The sequence below is a fragment of the Lepus europaeus genome, chromosome 2 (assembly GCF_033115175.1).
Source record: "Lepus europaeus isolate LE1 chromosome 2, mLepTim1.pri, whole genome shotgun sequence".
Classification (NCBI taxonomy): Eukaryota; Metazoa; Chordata; class Mammalia; order Lagomorpha; family Leporidae; genus Lepus; species Lepus europaeus.
This window is the reverse complement of record NC_084828.1, coordinates 25,128,773-25,148,209: the sequence shown is the minus strand read 5'-3', so window position 1 is coordinate 25,148,209 and position 19,437 is coordinate 25,128,773. Positions and strand designations below refer to the sequence as shown.

Here is a 19,437-nt window from a genome sequence, read left to right as displayed (position 1 = left end):
CTTTGGTTCACCCAACAAATGGCCACTATGGCCGGTGCAATGCGCCGATCCAAAGCTAGGAGCCAGGCGCTTCCTCCTGGTCTCCCATGCGGGTGCAGGGCCCAAGGACTTGGGCCATCCTCCACTGCCTTCCCGGGCCACAGCAGAGAGCTGGACAGGAAGAGGAGCAACCAGGACAGAACCGGCACCCCAACCAGGACTAGGACCCAGAGTGCCGTGCCACAGGCGGAGGATTAGCCTAGTGAGCCGAAGAGCCAGCCTTAATGTTACTATTTTTTTTATTAAACTTTTATTTAATGAATATAAATTTCCAAAGTACGGCTTATGGGTTACAATGGGTTCCCCCCCTCCCATAACTTCCCTCCCACCCGCAACCCTCCCCTTTCCCGCTCCCTCTCCCCTTCCAATCACATCAAGATTCATTTTCAGTTCTCTTTATATACAGAAGATCAGTTTAGTATATATTAGGTAAAGAATTCAACAGTTTGCTCCTATATAACAACACAAAGTGAAAAAAATACTGTTGGAGTACTAGTTATAACATTAAATAACATTGTACAGCACATTAAAGACAGAGATCCAACATAATATTTTTTTAAAAAAATAATTAATTTTCTATGCCATTTCCAACTTAACACCAGGTGTTTTTTTTTTTCATTTCCAATTATCTTTATATACAGAAGATTGATTCAGTATATAAAAATGTGCCAGGGGATTCCAATACAATACATCAAGGTGGCATGTACCAATGCCATCGCACTAGTCCAAGTGATCAATTTCAGTTCACATTCGATGGCTCTGATAGGTCTAAGAGTCAAAGGGATCACACAAACAAGACAAGTGTCTGCTAATACTAACTGGTAGAATCAAAAAGGGAGAGAAGGATCCAACATGGGAAGCGGGATACACAGCAGACTCATAGAATGGCAGATGTCCTAAACAACACTCTGGCCTCAGAATCAGCCCTTAAGGCATTTGGTTCTGGCTGAAGAGCCCATGAGAGTATTGTAGGCATGGAAAGCCGAGATACCATGGAAAAGAAAAAAAAGAAGAAGACCTAAGTGAAAGATCTCTGTGAGTGAGATCCCAGTGGAAAGAACGGGGCCATCAAAGAAGGAGGTACCTTTCTCTGAAGGGAGGAGAGAACTTCCACTTTGACTATGACCCTATCGGAATAAGTCAGCGAACTCTAAAGGTTTCCATAGCCTTGGCAACTCATGACTAGAGCCTAGGGAGATTACTGACGCCATGAACAGGAGTGTCAAATTGTTAAGTCAGTAACAGGAGTCACTGTGTACTTACATCCCATGTGGGATCTGTCCTTAATGTGTTGTCTAATGTGCAGTGATGCTATAACTATTACTGAAACAGTATTTTTACACTTTGTGTTTCTTTGTGGGTACAAACTGATGAGATAATTATATAATGTTATTATTTTTAAAACATTCTAAAATATCCTATTCACATTCCTTAAATCCCAACTTTTATAACAATTGACAAATTTCTGTATAACCCGCCTTTGTTTATCTCTGCAGTTTTGTCCCCATTGAGCTGAACTTTGTCATACCTAACCATTTTTTAAGATTCATTTTATTTTATTTGTTTCAAAGGCAGAGTTAGGAGGGTGCGGGGAGAGAGAGAATTTTCCATCCTCTGGTTCAACCCCCAAATGGCCTCAATGGCCAGAGCTGAGCCAATCTGAAGCCAGGATCCAGGAGCTTCTTCCTGGTTTCCCACGTGGTGTAGGGGGCCAATATTTGGACTATCTTCTGCTGCTGTTCCAAATGCATTAGCAGAGAGTGAGATCTGAAGTTGAGCAGCTGGGACAAGAACTGGTGCCCATATGGGATGCCAGAGTCCCAGAAAGGAGTTTTACCTGCTATGCCACAATGCCAGGCCCTACCATAACCATTTTTAACTCATTCTTGTATTTAGTTTTTTGTACTAGCTGTTCCATCTGTATAATCACTTTTTTTTTTTTTTATTAGACAGGCAGAGTTAGTGAGAGAGAGACAGAGAGAAAGGTCTTCTTTCTGTTAGTTCACTCCCCAAATGGCCGGTATGGCCGGCGCGCTGTGCTGATCCGAAGCCAGGAGCCAGGTGCTTCCTCCTGGTCTCCCATGCTGGTGCAGAGCCCAAGCACGTGGGTCATCCTCCACTGCCTTCCCATGCCACAGCAGAGAGCTGGACTGGAAGAGAAGGAACCAGTAGAGAATCCGGCACCCATATGGGATGCTGGCGCCACAGGCGCAGGATTAAACAAGCAAGCCATGGCGCTGGCCCCTGTATAATCACTTTTTAAACATTTTTAACTTAATCTGTACTTATGAGAGAGAGAGAGGCAGAGAGAGAAAGAGAAAGAAATTGAAAGAGAAAGAGAAGAAAGAGAAAGAAAGAGAGAGAAAGAGAGAAGGAAGGAAGGAAGGAAGGAAGGAAGGAAGGAAGGAAGGAAGGAAGGAAGGAAGGAAGGAAGGAAGGAATGTAGATGGCTCTCCCTTTTGCTTGTTCTCTCCCCTGATACTTACAATAACTCGGGCTGGGCCAGGTCAAAGCTAGATGCCAGCAACTCAGTCTGGGACTCTCATATGGTGCCATGGATCCACTTGAACCATCAACTGCTGCTTTCCAAGGTGCATGCTAGAAGGAAGCTACAAGTGGAAGCAGAGCAGCTGCTTGAACCCAGGCATCCAAAATAGGATGAAGGTGTCTCAAGTGTCATCTTACCTACAAGGCCAAGTGCCTGCTCTCCCACAGTTTCTGTTATCCAGTCATGCGCTTTAAGGGAAACCTGTATGTGACATCTTAGCACACATAATAAAAGTGTGCTCATAAGACTGAATGTACTATAGTAGTCCCTAAAGACGATATTGCCTAGTGAGATTATAGCCATCCTAATTTATAGGTACTCTGTGATGTTTATGAAATGTTGAAATCACCTAATGACGCATTTCTCAGAATGCATACCATTTAAGTGACACATAGCTGAATTTCATTTAATGTGTTGTGAATGTACTCCACATGACCCAAGGCAATGTTGCTTTCACCACAGTTCCATATAGCACCTGAATTTGTAATCAACAGTCAATAGTTATTCAGTAGTTAACTGCACAATGAGTGAGTGAATGAATGAATGTAACCCTTACGTATGTGTTCTAGATGTCATTACTTCAGGTAACAGGAGAAAAAAATATGACATTGGTTTTAATGTGTCTAAAGTCATAGCATCCGGACCCTATTTCAGTGTTGTTTCAATTGTGTCAAATTGTCTGTTGCCTATTGTGTGAAGAAACTAGCCCTTACATTAGCTAAGAATTAACTGCACACTTTAAAAATATCTAATGTACCTTGACACTTTTTTTCAGTCATTTGAATTTTCTGATTTGATTTATGCTGAGAGAAACTACCAAGGGAGTAAAAACTAATATATCCTTTGGCACATTTGGAAGGTAATTCAATTAATGATTTCATAGATTCAGTTCTACTGCATATTCAGTCATATGCAAAAGCAGCTATGGCAATTAACTGGATTCAGCCCACATCCCAGGGGAATTAGAATGGTTATGTGGAATACTAAATTAGATGTGTGCTTATTGCCAATTAACTGTAAAGCTGGATGTGCATTTTTGTACTCAATTTGAATAGCCAAGTTCTGTGCAAATCTCTGCACATTTTATGACCCTGGAGTTGAGTCTTAAGAGTCATTTACATTAAGAGATACCTAGAAGTCACTCCATCGTATGTACTGGATTTCTGTCTCCTATGATCACTAACAATGAAATAAATATTCCTGGCCATAGAGTTTGATTATAAGTGAAGCAAATTATTCATTTTATACTCTTAGGTTTTTTTGAATATTTCTTCATATTCTCCAAAATCTTTCCGTCCTCAAATGATATATAAAATAGTAATGAGAATATTGTGCTGCTCATGGCTATTTTGTTCTCTATTGAGTTCTATTGTGTTCTCTATTGTGACTTACATAAATGCATTTTTCATGAAAGTATATATAATTTTTAAAGATTATGTTGTTATTAAGAAAATTTTTACATACTTGCTTAAAAACAAAATTTGAATGTATTTTATAAGAATTCATGAGTCATATCAGGGTGAATAATTAATCATGTGGATTGTTAAGGTTATTCTATTAGTGAAAATAATGCAAATTTCTTTGCAATCTGCATTTAAAATAGTTGTGCAAATACTTAAATAAAATTAGAGTCAGTTTACTAAGGTATTATACAACTTTTTAATATATTCAATAAAGGTCTTTCACAATCATTAAAATAGCCATAAAATAAATTTTTATCATGCTAAAAATAATTGTATAACACTATGCTAGCATTAATGACTCAAGAATACTTGGGATAAAAATTATTCACTTTCTGAGCACTGATAAATTATAGGAAAGAGAAATCAAAGTAGACAATATTTATAAAATTTTTCTCTGATAATTTTGTCCATATTGAATTATCAATATGCATTTATATCAATTATGTACTTATAATCTTTGAAATCATTTTAACTAGCCCAAGAAAAAAATCAAAGATTCTAAATGAACAGGAGTCTCATCAAATAATTTGTGTCTAATCAGTAATATTCAAATTCTGCTTCAAGGATAAACATTCAGCTTGGAGGGCAAGCCACTGCTTTGGCCTCAGGTGTCAGAGCACCTGGGTTTGAGTTCTTGCTCTGCTTTGCATTCTGTCCCACGGTTGATGTGAACCCAACAGGCAGCAGATGATGGCTGACGGGGTTGATTCCCAGCCACCACATGGGAAACCCAGAATGAGATCCTGGCTCCTGGCTTTGTTCTGTCACAACCATGGCTATTGCAGGCATTTAGGAGAGTAAAGGAGAATTCTCTGCCTTTGTCTCTTCCTTTCAGAAAGGTAAAACCAATCAATCAATAATTAAACAAATAAATAAAATTTTGAAATTCTCAGATAATATTTTGAGAAGCACAAAGCAATAAACTTATTTCTGTAGAGATATAAGTTGATCTGATAAAACCTTCATCTGTATCCCATTAAAGGAATGTGTTTTTGTGTCCCTATCAATAGAGCAGAGAGAGGACATTTTATTCTGGATGAGCTATAAATATAAAATAAAATTATCTTATGAGGATAAATATCCTAAGGCAAATTAGCTACATCTAGTTTAATATTGTACAGATACAGAGTTCATATTATAAGATCCTTGTGTTCTACATTTTAGATTCTGAAATAAAGTGATTCTTTTACTTTTTCAAGAGATTTTTTTGCATTCCATGACATATATTTAATTAAAAGTGAACTAAATTATATATTATTTTTATTTCCTAAGCAGTTTTATATAAATAGATTCTGACTCTTGAGGCATGCTACAGTATTTTTATAAACACTCACTCATTTTGAATATGTGAAAAGCATTAGTGATATCTATTACTAGTATTAAATAATAAATATTATTATAGAGAATATTTATAATTGAAGGTTCTTAATGAAGATACATGAAATGCCATTCACTTATTACAATTTAAAAAAATGTAATTTTTTATATTTTCTTACTCAATCAGTGATGATTATTCAAGTAAGTTTGAAACTATATAAGGAGGCAGACGCCATGGCTCACTTGTCTAATCCTCCACCTGCGGCACCTGCATCCCGGGTTCTACTCCCAGTTGGGGTGCCGGATTCTGTCCCCATTGCTCCTCTTCCAGTCCAGCTCTCTGCTGTGGCCCAGGAGTGCAGTGGAGGATGGCCCAAGTGCTTAGGCCCTGCGCCCGCATGGGAGACCAGGAGAAGCACCTGGCTCCTGGCTTCGGATCGAGGCAGCGCTGGCCATGGCAGCCATTTGTTGGGTGAACCAACGGAAGGAAGACCTTTCTCTCTGTCTCTGTCTCTCTCTGTATCACTAACTCTGCCTGTCAAAGGAAAGAAAGAAAGAGAGAGAGAGAGAGAGAGAGAGAAAGAACGAAAGAAAGAACGAAAGAAAGAACGAAAGAAAGAAAGGAATAAAGAAAAAGAAACTATATAAGGAAAATTGTTAAGATGTATATTGTCATAAAGCTGAATAGCATTACTCTTTTTAACATAAAATTGAAAAGTGTAATTTTACATTACATGCAAGCACATAAGGTTTCCTTGTGATTAATGCTTTCCTTAGAATTACAGCTATTTACTAAAAATACAATTAGCAAGTTGTTTATAATAAATTCTTGAAATCATTTGAGGTAAAAACAAATATATAATTTCCTGATAAATTTGATTTTTTATTTTAATATACTCCATTATAATTACTGTTTGTTGAATATGTAGTTTACTCTTCTTCTTATTGGTATTTACATAAAGGTATATTGAAGTGATGACAAATTATTGTTACACTGTGAACTTCGCTATTGAATGCAATAGTCTCCTTGCTCTTCTGTTTCCATGTTTATAGCCAATTGAACTATGCTTTACATGGAGCCAGGGTCATTCTTTTAAAACATATGCCTGAGCATGTTGCTCCCTTTCTTAAATTCTTCTGTGGCTTTCCCTCCTTTCCAAAGCCCTCCTTAAGATTATAAAGCTCTGTATGTCCATGCTGTCCAATAGAAGCATAAAGCAAATTTACCCGGGCAATATTAAATTTTCTAAAAGCCACACTAAAAAATAGGTCAAATTAATTGTAATAGTATAAGTTTAAATGACATACTTTAACTGGTACAGTTTTAACATGTAGTCAATATAAAAATAGTCAATATAAAAACAATGAGATATTTTACAAGTTTTACTTTATGTTCTTACATTTCACAATCTGTTGGGTACTTTAATAGTGTAGCTCAAATCGGATAATTGGTGTATATTAGGGAAACCTCTTTTTCATGTAGACTCTGTATAATGTGTGTCTAAGTATATTCACATACCTAGGTGATCACACTCATGTTAACGTTTTTCCAATATGAACCTAGTATCATATTTTAAACTTAATTGCATTAATGTAAAAATTAGAATTTCATTTTTTTAATTTATTTTTTTATTTGACAGATAGAGTTAGACAGTGAGAGAGAGAAACAGAAAGTAAGGTCTTCCTTCCATTGGTTCACCCCAAAATGGCCGCCACGGCCAGCGCTGCGCTGATCTGAAGCCAGGAGCCAGGTGCTTCTTCCTGGTCTCCCATGCAGGTGCACAGCCCAAGCACTTGGGTCATCCTCCACTGCCCTCCTCTGCCACAGCAGAAAGCTGGACTGGAAGAGAAACAACCAGGACTAGAACCCGGGGGCCCATATGGGATGCCAGCACCACAGGTGGAGGATTAACCAAGCGAGACATGGCGCCTGCCCCTAGAATTTCACTTTCTCAGTTGCACTAGACACATTTTGAGTGCTCCCTAGCCACCTGTGACAGGGAGCTGCTATTTTGGACCACATTTTCCCACTACACCTACTTCAAGTCCTCACCTTCTATTCATCTCTTTATCTTGTTCACTCAGCTTCAGACATATTAAACTCTATTCTGAGCCTTGAATTCTCCAGGACTGCTCTTGACAAACTTGTGTTGCTGTTCTTCCCCTTCTCAACATGTTCACCTTAGTCACAGCTGCAGAGTCTCTTTTTTCATGTAAGGTCAGGTGTTCACAGGCTTGGGAGATTTTTTCCTCCAGATTCATCCATGTTCATTCCTGTTGTTGCAAATGAGAGTTTTCTTCTTTCTGTAAAGGCTGGTTGTGTTTCATTGTGTGTGTGTGTGTGTGTATACTACATATATATACCATATATATAAATATATATACACCAATTTACTTTTGATTCATACATTTGGTTCTATATCTTGAGTTTTATGAATAATTCCACATTGAAAATAAGAGTACAGATATATTTTCAGCACATGCAAATGGGGATGCTGGATCACACAGGGTAGTTTATTTATAGTGTGGGGGACCTCCTTAACAGATTTCTGTGTACTAATATACACTTCCACAACAGTGATCCAGGGTTCTTTTCTCTCTGAATCTTCACAAACATTCATCTTTTATCTTCATTATAATAGCCATCCCAAGAAGTCTGAGGTGTTGTCTATTGTAATTTTAATTTTCTTTATATAATAATTAGTTATACTGACAATTTTATACACTTATCTTCTTTCAAGAAATGTCTATTCAGTTCCTTTCCTCATGTTTTAATCAAGTTATTTGTTTTCTTACTATTAAGTTGTCTCTGGAACCTCACTGTAAAGCTTATTGTGACAACCCATGAAAGGTACTTAGCACTGTTCCTGACAATAAAAAATGTTAGAGATTAAAGTTCTTGTTCTTTATAGGAAGCTTTCACTGAGCCACAGTTATATAACTGTCACAATAATGTAACTGATACTCTATGATGAATTTCCTGTTGACATGAATTCCCCACATTTAAACAGTGATTAACATGATAAATAGGTAATGATAACTGTGGACAATGAACTCAGTTAATGTACGACCAAGATTTCAAAATTCATATTCTTTTAGTTTCACTTTTTATTTATTTGAAAGGCAGAGAGACAGTGAGAGGCAAGGAGACAGACAGAAATCTCTGCTGGTTCACTATTTAAATATACACAGTTAATTGGGTCTGAGCCAGGCCAAAGCCAAGAGTCACAAATTGAATCCGGGTATCCCATGTAGGGTACAGGATCCAAGAACTTGAGAAATCACCTCTATTTCCCTGAGTGCACATTAACAGGAAGTTGTAACGAATAGTGGGGACTGGACTTGAACCCAGGCACCGTGATATGGGATGTAAGCGTCCCACAGGGCAGCATAACCACAACAACAAATGCCATCTCTCCAAGAGGAGGCTCAGACATCTATTTTTTTTTTCTCCACATATTCAAAATACGCTGACAAATTGTCAGGTTGGAAAAAATTTGTGCTTAAAGAGTTATGTGCAGGGTTTGATTAATGACTGTGTGTCAGTAGATATGAAAATTGTTATTGTTGTGAATCAAAAGTAAAAACGAAAGGCATCATTATGATTTGAAGGATTTTAATTTTCTGTTCAGGGAGCACAGTTGTCATATTAGTTATTTCACTGTTGGGGGGCACACATTTCACCTTAGAGAGCTTGGGTTCACACACTTACTCTTCCCTGAATTCCACTTTCCTGCTAATGCAAACCCTGGGAGGCAGCAGATAATGACTCAAGTACTCTGATGCCTGAGCACATATGTGATACCTGGATTGAATTCCCAGCCCCTGGCTTAGGCCTATTTCTTCCTAGGCTGCTGTGGACCTTCGGAGAATGAACCAGAGGAGGAAAGGTCTCTATTTTTCCTTCTAAAATAAATAAAATAAATACATATACATTTTAAAAATATTTTAAATATTAAACAAAATGTAACCAATGAACAATATATTAATTATCCACAATATTTTATAGGCAGTCAAATGAAGAGAAGAGGAAGCATCTGCAAAAAGAATTGAAACTTACAGCCAAATAATTTTTACAAAATTTAGCATAGCTCAGTGCAAAGATGCACCAACATTTGTTGAGCCAATATTTTTCTGTAGAACATTATGTTGTTTATAGTTTTGTTATTAAAATAATAATGCATTAAAATCTTTCATATAAACCTTTGATAACATATCTAAATTTTTCTCTAGGTATACACCTAAGAAGAATGTATTGTACAAACAAAATTATAAAGCTTTTAAATATTTTTTCTTCTTGAATTGTCATTCCAATTATATATTTCTCAGTAATGTATGATAGTGTCAACATCACCAGAAACCTACTAGCACTGAAGTTTTATTTGTGTTTATGGATTTGATTGAGACATAATAGAGAATTGAAATAACCTAAATTCATATCCCAGCACTACCTCTTAGTAGTAGAATGAATTTTGAATCTCTTACTTCCAATATCTAACTCCTAGAAAAGAGACTGCAGCTTTCTCACAAGGTTAAGCCAACACTTTTGATGCTGACATCCTATATTGAATGCTGATTTGTGTACTCTGATTGAGTACTCATTCACTTCCTGCTGATGTTCCTGGGAAGGCAGCAGAAGATGACCAAAGTTCTTGAATCCCTGCTACCCATGTGAGAGACCAAGATGGACTTCATGGCTCTTGTGCCCATTTGAGGAGTGAACAAGTGAATAGAAGATCTTTCTCTTTCTTTTTGTTTCTCCCTCTCTCTCTGTCTCAATACCTTTCAAAATGAATAAAAATATTTAAAAATATTAAGTAGAATAAAATGTACAAAGTTGCATTATAAGGGGCTGTATTTAAGTGTAGCAAGTTAAGCTGCAGCCTGCAACACTGGTATCCCATATGAGTGCCAGTTTGAGCCTCAGCTGCTCCACTTACGATACAGCTTCCTGCTAATTTTCCTATGGAAACAGCAAAGGATAGCACTCATGTGAGAGACCTGGATGAAGTTCCTGGTTTTGGCCTGGCCAGCTGTTGCAGCCATTTGAGGAGTGAACTAGAGGATGGAAGATCTCTCCCTCTCTCTCTTTTCCTCTCTCTCTCTCTCTCTCTCTCTCTCTTTCTCTCTCTTTCTCTCTCCATCTCTGTCTGTAAATCTTTCAAATAAATACAATAAATCATTTTTAAAAAGGTGCTGTTGTGTAGAAAACATTCAATGAACACTTTATACTTGTATGTTATATTCATGCTAAAAACAGAGTGAATGATACATAGGTTGCATATTTGTAATAATTACTTCTGCATTGGCACTAAAGCCTGTAATTCTCATGTTGCATATCTGATATTTAAGTTGATACAACAAAATTGGATACAAATCAATATTTGTATATTTGAATATTAAATGAAACATTGAAAAGTTGTATAATGGTAACAGGTCTTCATAATTAAGTTTGCCAATAAAATGATATAATATGTTGTGTGCTGGCTTTTAACTATTATTATAGAGTTATTACATGCATACCTAAAAAGGGACAGGTAGCCATAACAACTGTTTAATTTTTAAATTAATTATTACTAATTAATTAGAACATATTTGGTTTAAATTTGTAAACATGAAAACATCATAAAAATAATTAATATTTATTTATGAGGTCAATATTTCAAGTTATATTTTATATTTTAATATTTAAAATATTTTATGAGAGAAATAATGACTAGAAAATGATTAAAAATTGACAGAAAACTATTGATTTTGTTGGATATTTATCCTAAACTCCCCCATTATATGCTGATCCCTAAAATATTTTCTACAAATGTACACAGTCATTTAATTAATTGATGGGTAGTTTTGTCAGATAATTAAAAATAAATTATCTGAGTTTTTTATATTTTAGTATTTGACCATATTTTAGTTTTTAATAATGACAAAACTATGTTATAAAATATGGAATTAAAATACATTTTCATGCATTCCAATGCCAACTTATTAAATAACTGAAATGAGAATTGTTATGGCTACTTGTTGTCTTCAATTACAAATTGCTAATGTTCATACTGAGAAAACAGTTATTATGTTAAATAAAAGTCTGTAAATATTTTATTATATTACTTTACAGATGCTCCCAAGTTTATATCAAACCAAACAATTTATTACTCTTGGGAAGGAAATCCTATCAATATAAGTTGTGATGTGAAGTCGAATCCACCAGCATCAATACATTGGAGAAAAGACAAATTAGTCTTACCAGCTAAAAACACCACTAATTTAAAGACATATAGTGCAGGAAGAAAGATGATATTAGAGGTAAGTCTTCACGTAAAGAACAGTAGTTATCTACTGTTTTGGAGTATATTTTAAAATCTATTTCTGTTATTATTATCTATATAATCTATTTGTACATCCTATTATATTTATATATACATATATAAATTTCATACTTTTTTACATGAAGGTAAAGTTTATGCATTTAGACCATGGCCCATTAATGATGAATGTCTCAGTATCCACTAATTCAGAAATATGGTATATAAAACACAGCATTTTTATGAATTTACTTTATATTAGAGAAAACCTAATAATTTAACATTGGGGGGAAAAATTTCAACTTCAGTGTTACTTCAATTGATCCTATGTTCATAAATGTGTTTTCCTTAGATTGCCATATATAAATATTATATAATGGCTACATTTTTAAATTCTGAGGAAAGTTTCTAACTAGATCAAATTTACATGTTCAGAGCCTCTCTGAATTCTATATTTAAAATTTAAAATAAGAGTATAAATAATTATTTTTATAGTGCCAAGTAGCTGGCTTTTAAATACTATTTAAATATAATGGCTTTTGGCCGGTGCCACGGCTCACTTGGCTAATCCTCCACCTGCGGTGCCGGCAGCCTGGGTTCTACTCCCAGTTGGGACACCAGATTCTGTCCTGGCTGCTCCTCTTCCAGCTCTCTGCTGTGGCCCAGGAAGGCAGTGGAGGATGGCCCAAGTGCTTGGGCCCTGCACCCGCATGGGAGACCAGGAGCTCCTGGTCTCAGATCGGCGCACTGGCCATAGTGGCCATTTGGGGGGTAAACCAACGGCAAAAGGAAGACCTTTCTTTATGTCTCTCTCTCTCACTGTCCAACTCTGCCTGTCAAAAAAAAAAAAAAATAGAATGGCTTTTATTTGTTAATTGCAGATTATGTATATGTGAGTATGTATGTATGTTTATATGTACCAATTTGCAAAATTTCTATATGCATATGACAGTAATCATCAGCCCTTCAATTTATAATGTTTTCAAAACAAATGGGAATCTACACAGTCGTTTTTAGCTGAAAGGTTGAGACATTTTCTCCATTAATTCAGTTTACAAGAATTGAAAGAAATGAATGCTTTAGAATAACATGAGATACCCCTACTGCATAAATTGAAGGTGTTCTTGTTCATATCATATTATCTCTTCTACATTATAATTTGACTTAGTTAATTACTTGAGAAAAATGATTAAGATTTATCCATCACAACCCCAAATATTTCTATGGTTATATATTTAAATCTATTTCAGTGTAAATTAGTATTTGCAATTGTACTGGAAGAACTGGCTGTTGGTAAATTGGTAGGGCTATCAATTTCACAAAGACTTTTAAGCAGATTTAAGCTAACTTTTAGTTTATTTTTTAACCTTGGTTAAAATTGATTAGATTTAGCTTCAACTTTGAGTAGTATATTAATCCCTTTGGTTGCTATGATAGCATATCACAGTCTGGCTTGTATACATAACCAAATTTATTTTCTCAATTCTGAAGGCTGAATGTCCAAGTGTCAGCAGAATTGGTTTCCAGAGAGGACTCCTTCCTTAACTTGTAGATGACTTTCACCCTGCTATGTCCTCCCACACCCCTTACTCCACACTCTGTCTATTTCTCTTCTTAAAAAGACAAAAGCCCTACTGTACTAGGACCTATCCTTTTGATTTCATGTAAGCTTAACTACATTCCTAAAGATACTATCTCCAAATATACTCACACTTGGTGTTAAAGTTTCAATATTTGAATTTTGGAGTGAATGAAATTCAGTCTATAACAGGTAGATTTAAGATCATACTTAAATGATAGACTGATGTGTAATTTTTGATTTACTTCACCATATCACTTTTGAGTTCCTAAGATAACTCCTAATCTTTATGGTTCATGTCAAGAATCATTTTGTACCTACAACCTGAAAATATTCAGATTATATGAAGATCTCATGCTACTTAAATTTCTCCTTAAAAGGCATTAACTCCAACCCCAGGTGGAAAATAAGCCATCTTTTATTACTTTACATATAGCTAATTGATCTGCTAGTTAACACATTGCTTTGTTTTTTGTTTCTGTGTATATTTTTTCACAGATAAAATTTTATTTAAAATTTTTATTAAAAAATAATCATTTTTCATTTTAAAAATTCATATGAACAAGTGACACAGCTTGAAAATAATACAAAATGATAAAAAAAGAAAAAATAAACATTAGTAACATTTATTGGTAGAACACATAGTAGCTGTGGGACTTAAGTGTTATTGTAATTGTCATCTAAGTACTAGTTCTTAAAATGTATAAAAAAGTGGTTATATTTAAAATGCTAACCTTAAAGTAGTGTGCAACACTCACAATTCTCCATTGTGGATATTCTGTCTCTGCATTGTATTGATTCAATATACACATTCATCCCTGTGGAACATACAGAGCACTTTCTGAGATGACTGTAGAATAAGAAAGGGGTGTTGTTAAATTTCATTCTCATTAGCAGAATTGTATTAGTGTTAACTTAGACTGCCTGATCAAAAGCTGAAAGTAAGAAAAATGAATATTTGAATCACTAAGGAGGACTTTTGCAAAAGCTGTTAAAACTTCTAAGCCTTAAACTCATGAACTATTCCTAGATGGACAGCTGCCTAGAGAATGAATGACACTACTTTTTTTTTTTTTTTGGTACTCTTTTAGAATTATCATCTTCAATGGACCTCAAAATTGCACTCTTAGTTAATAGCCTCTCATTGCCACAAAATCATTTTTCTCTTTTAAGATACAGTTGAAATTAGCAGCAACTCTTCTTGTAAGGGTATTCTTTCTTAATAACAGTTACTGGAATTGAAAATTATATCTATTACTAGCATCAAATCTCTTTTCCTAAACTGATAGTTTAGGAACCTCTATGTTTTAGAATTGTCAGGTTGGTCCCAAGATTCACAGAAAGAGTCCTCAAAGGTTAAGTTAATTATGGATTTCAAATATGTAAGGCCCTAGGCCAGCTATTTTCCACCTAAACAAAATGAGAATGATAGGAATTGAATGGAAATATACTGTTATTAGATATCAAGAAATTGTGCCTGTCTCTGGCAGTGTTTGCACAGGGACAATATATTCTTGAAAAATATCTTCCTGCAAAATTTTTTTTTGGAATGATTCATTGTTTCTTATAATTTTACATACATAAACCTGCAAAAAGGAGAGAAATCTCATGTTTTGTGTCTGTTTCACTTTAATTCATCCTGGTCTGAGACTAAAACAGGAAATCTAGTTAGTAGTAAGTGTGGTATAAACTTCCTATTTTCAATTTCACATTTGCATTTATTTTAACTATTTGTTTTTTCTTTTTTTTTTTTTTTTTTTTGGACAGGCAGAGTGGATAGTGAGAGAGAGAGAGAGAGATAGAGAGAAAGGTCTTCCTTTGCCGTTGGTTCACCCTCCAATGACCGCTGCAGCCAGCACATCGCGCTGATCCGAAGCCAGGAGCCAGGTGCTTCTCCTGGTCTCCCATGCGGGTGCAGGGCCCAAGCACTTGGGCCATCCTCCACTGCCCTCCAGGGCCATAGCAGAGAGCTGGCCTGGAAGAGGGGCAACCGGGATAGAATCCGGCACCCCAACTGGGACTAGAACCCGGTGTGCCGGCACCGCAAGGCGGAGGATTAGCCTGTTAAGCCACGGTGCCGGCCCTAACTATTTGTTTTTCAAACTGCATACTGTTTTCTGAGTTTTACATACAGGAGAAACTGATGATTTTGCTATTCAGTGGATACTATAAAATGGTGAGAGTTTTCTGCTAAATGAATGTAATAGATAAACTTTGATTCAACCTATCCTTTTAGGTAGTTAATTTTTATTTATAATAGATACAAAATTACACATTTATTGGATATCACATTTTTGTATAATGAATGAGCAATTGGGATAAACAAATCTATCTTCTTTAAATATTTAGTATTTCCTGGTTGTGAAAACACATTTGAAATTTTTTCACTATTTAATACAGTTTAATTGACACAGGAAAAAAAGCTATGACAGGAGTTATATGATGAATGAGCATGAACACAAATGGTAGGCATACTAATATCTAGTTTAAAGTTTCTATGATGTTGCTTAAAATCCTTTGTTATAATGATCATTTCAGATTGCTCCTACATCTGACAATGACTTTGGACGATATAATTGCACAGCCACTAACCGTATAGGAACAAGATTTCAAGAATATATTCTTGCTTTAGCTGGTAAGTATAGCACAATAATTTTTGAGATCATACAACAATTTTTTAAGATTTTATTTATTTAAAATTAAGAGTTACAGAGAGAGAGGAGGATACAGAGACAGATATTTTCCATCCACTGTTTCACTCCCAGATGGCCACAATGGCCTAGTCCACCCCAGAAGCCTGTAACTTCATCCAAGTATCCCACGTGGGTGGTAAGCCATAATACATGAACTATCTTCTGCTGCTTTTCCCAGGCCATTAGCAGAGAGCTGGATCAAACATGAAGCAGCTGGGATGTGAACTGGCGCCCACCTGTATATGATACAGATAGTCACAGGTGGCAGCTTTACTCACTAGCTGCCATGTCAAACCATCTTGTACACTTTAATGAATCATTATGTAAATTGTTATATGAAAGAATGAACGAGTGCTGATTAACTTGGAACAGTTGTATCTGACATGTAATCAGAACATAAAAGGTATTCACAGATCAAGACTGATTAAACCCTGATTTTATTGTTCCTAACTTTGTAATTGAGATTTATGTGACAACAGTAGGTAACATATATATTTAAGATCTCAAATTATATTTCAAGTACCGTAAGAATTATGTTAATAATTAAAAGATAAAAACCTCCTCAGAGAAAATGAATTATAACCTCGGCCATATCTGGCTATTGTGGCCATTTGTTGAGTGAAGCAGTCAATGGAAAATCTTGATTCATTCTCTCTCTCTCTCTCTCTCTCTCTCTCCCTCTCTCCCTCCCCCTCTCTGTGTGTGTGTGTCGGGGGAGAGGGTATATGAGTATAGTTATGTGTCTCCTCTCTATCAGTCTGCTTTCAAAACAATAAATAAGTCATATAAATCATTTGTTAAAATTACAACTCATTAGTGTTCCTCTTTCCTTATTGTTTTGTCTTCCAACAGATTGTAAAAGGCACTGCATGCATTTATATATAATTTTAATTTTCAAATGACCTTAATTCTAGTTTTTAAATTTTATTATCAAATTATTTAATTTATATTTTTGTGGATTCTTTTTCATTTGTTTAATTTATTTGAAAATCACAGAGATAAAGAGGAAAAATACAAAGAACTTCCATTTGCTCGTTCACTTTCCACATGCCAGGAGCCTGGAACTCAGCCTGGGTTCCCCACAGGCATGCCGGATACCCAACAGTCAGATGCATCTTCTGCTGTCTCCAAGAGTGTGCACTTACAGGAAGCTGTAGGGAACTCATGCCAAGCATTCTTATGGGATATGGGCATCCCAAGTGGTAGCTTAACAAGGCATTAAAGAACCAGCCCCTTGCACTTCTTAATTGATTTCAACATTGTTTTATTTCAACTTTAAATGTTAAAGTTTTTATATTAAACCATAAAACAGTAATCTCACCTTCACTAAATAGCAAACTTTTCTGATAAGTCATATTTTTCTGGAGATTTTTATGGGAGGGACTTAATGCTAAGCTGTTAACAGGTAAAACAAACAGAATATGGGGAATGAATATCTTTTTCTTGGGGAGGTTTCCAGGCAAAATTTCAAGCAATCATGCTATGAACTATCTCATTAGATTGTTGTGAGCACTAAATGAGTTCATGCAATACCAGCACCCTCTGCAAGTCAAGTATGCAATAAATATTATGTAATATTTATTCAATTATTTTTATGACCAAATTTTAGTTCCTAGAGGTCACTTTTCTTTCGGATAGAAATCAATATGTCAATATATTTATTGTTATAATACAAATAGAGAAGTTCATAAATTTTGTGGAAGGTAGAATTTTAAAATAAGATTATCTTGGTGAGAAAAAATAAAATCTGAGAGTATGAGATGTCTTCAGAAATGTGCCTGATGGAAAAACTATGTATGTATTTCTAATAGATTGCATTAGAATAAACTTATCTTTGCATTCCATTTTCATACATACCTTTTAAAGTCCCTTCCCATATCTGGACAGTACAGACCAAAACACAATTAAATGGGGTAATAACTGTGCTTATTAGTGACACTGTATTTCTAGTAAGTAATTTCAATTTCCATGTGATTTTGCCACTACTTCTGTTCTTGTGGCTTTCCTACATCTTTCTTACACAAATTGCACTTAAGTGAGGTCTCCCATACTGTGCTTCACAATTGATTCTTTTAACCTCAGTGTGAGACTCTGTACTTACCCCCATTAAATCTCATCTTCTCAGTTTGGGCTCATCTTTTTAACCTCTTGAGACCTTGTCAAATCCAATATTTTATCATTCTTACCAAGATTGATTTAATTCACAAACCTCATGAGGTGGTCATCTATATTTTCACCTCACTCAAAGATAAGCCTATAAAAGTCACTTTTGAGAACAGAGACCTTGTTCAGGTTAAATTGTGTCAATCGACAGAATTCTGTAGATATGGAATTACAGTACATTTACTGGTCCTTCTAGCCAGACTAGAGTTTATCCAGACTCTGGAAAGCAGATTAAAATTGCGTCAGTTGGAAACACACTTTCTTCAACTTTCTTACATAATTATTTTTGTGATCTAGCCTGGAAAAGACAACATCTTGTTCAATTTTTGGAAATACCGAGGTGACCTTAGTCATATTCAGAAACTACTTATATAACATTCCCTCATTTTCTCATTCTCATATTATTATGAAATTAAATTAGAATAATGTGATAATATTATATAGGGAATCAGTGTTTTCATCAATTCTTAATAACTTCATACTTATTCAACAAACTCATAGTGAAAGCCTATTAGGTGCCAGACATTGTCATAGACTTCTGAGTCTAAAGGGGTATAATAGTTGGTATCTGGTTTTTACGTGAAAGTTAGAATTCAAAGGTAAGGGCTAAAAGAAAAGTGTGAACCAATAGCATCAAGATTTAAAATTGAATTCTGATTACCCATTTTGAGAAAGATTCAAACAAATAATAGCTTTTGAATTGGATCTGAAAGTGTTCCTAGAATCAAGTCCAGTGAAAAAGAAAAAGATTGAGTCAATGTAACACCATAATCTGAATTGAGGGGACTTTGAGACATTTAGTGGATGACAGGAGAAATACATCATCTGAGGGGAGCAGTGGATGGTGATGTGAACAGTGAAGTAATGAGAGTTCAACTCATAGATCTCTAAAACATTCATAGTGTTTTAATTCTGTCAGACATGCAGAAAGGGAAGCTGGGAGTTTCTCTGGCCATAAAACAACATGATCTAGTTAGGTTGAAACAGCTTTCTTGGTTTCATTTTAAAGACTTATTTCAGCATAACATAATAATAATAATAATAATAATAATAATAATAATTACCACTTTCCAAATCCATAAATGTAAACCCAAATATTATAAACTAAATATTATAAACTAATTTTGGTTGCTCCACAGGGGGAAGAAATACACATACAAGTTGCCTAAGTCTAAGTAGTTTTAGATTAATTTATTGAAGGTATAAAGGTTATAGCATGTTTTTGTTAAATGCATGAAGAGTTAACTGTGTTACATTATGTCATGAATAATAATTGAAATTCTCAGTTAATAATAGGATCTCAGGGTCCAGGAGAAATGTGAGAAGTCAA

The 19,437-nt window shown here is 35.2% G+C and overlaps 1 protein-coding gene across 1 annotated transcript in view; it reads left to right on the top strand.

Moving 5' to 3' along the window:
- The window catches only part of NCAM2 (neural cell adhesion molecule 2), a 576,480-nt gene that overhangs the window by 432,493 nt on the left and 124,550 nt on the right, over nt 1-19,437 (top strand). Inside the window, exons 10-11 of the mRNA XM_062180124.1 lie at nt 11,486-11,673; nt 15,790-15,886. Coding sequence (XP_062036108.1) covers nt 11,486-11,673; nt 15,790-15,886 — 285 coding nt within the window. The remainder of the gene's footprint in view (nt 1-11,485; nt 11,674-15,789; nt 15,887-19,437) is intronic.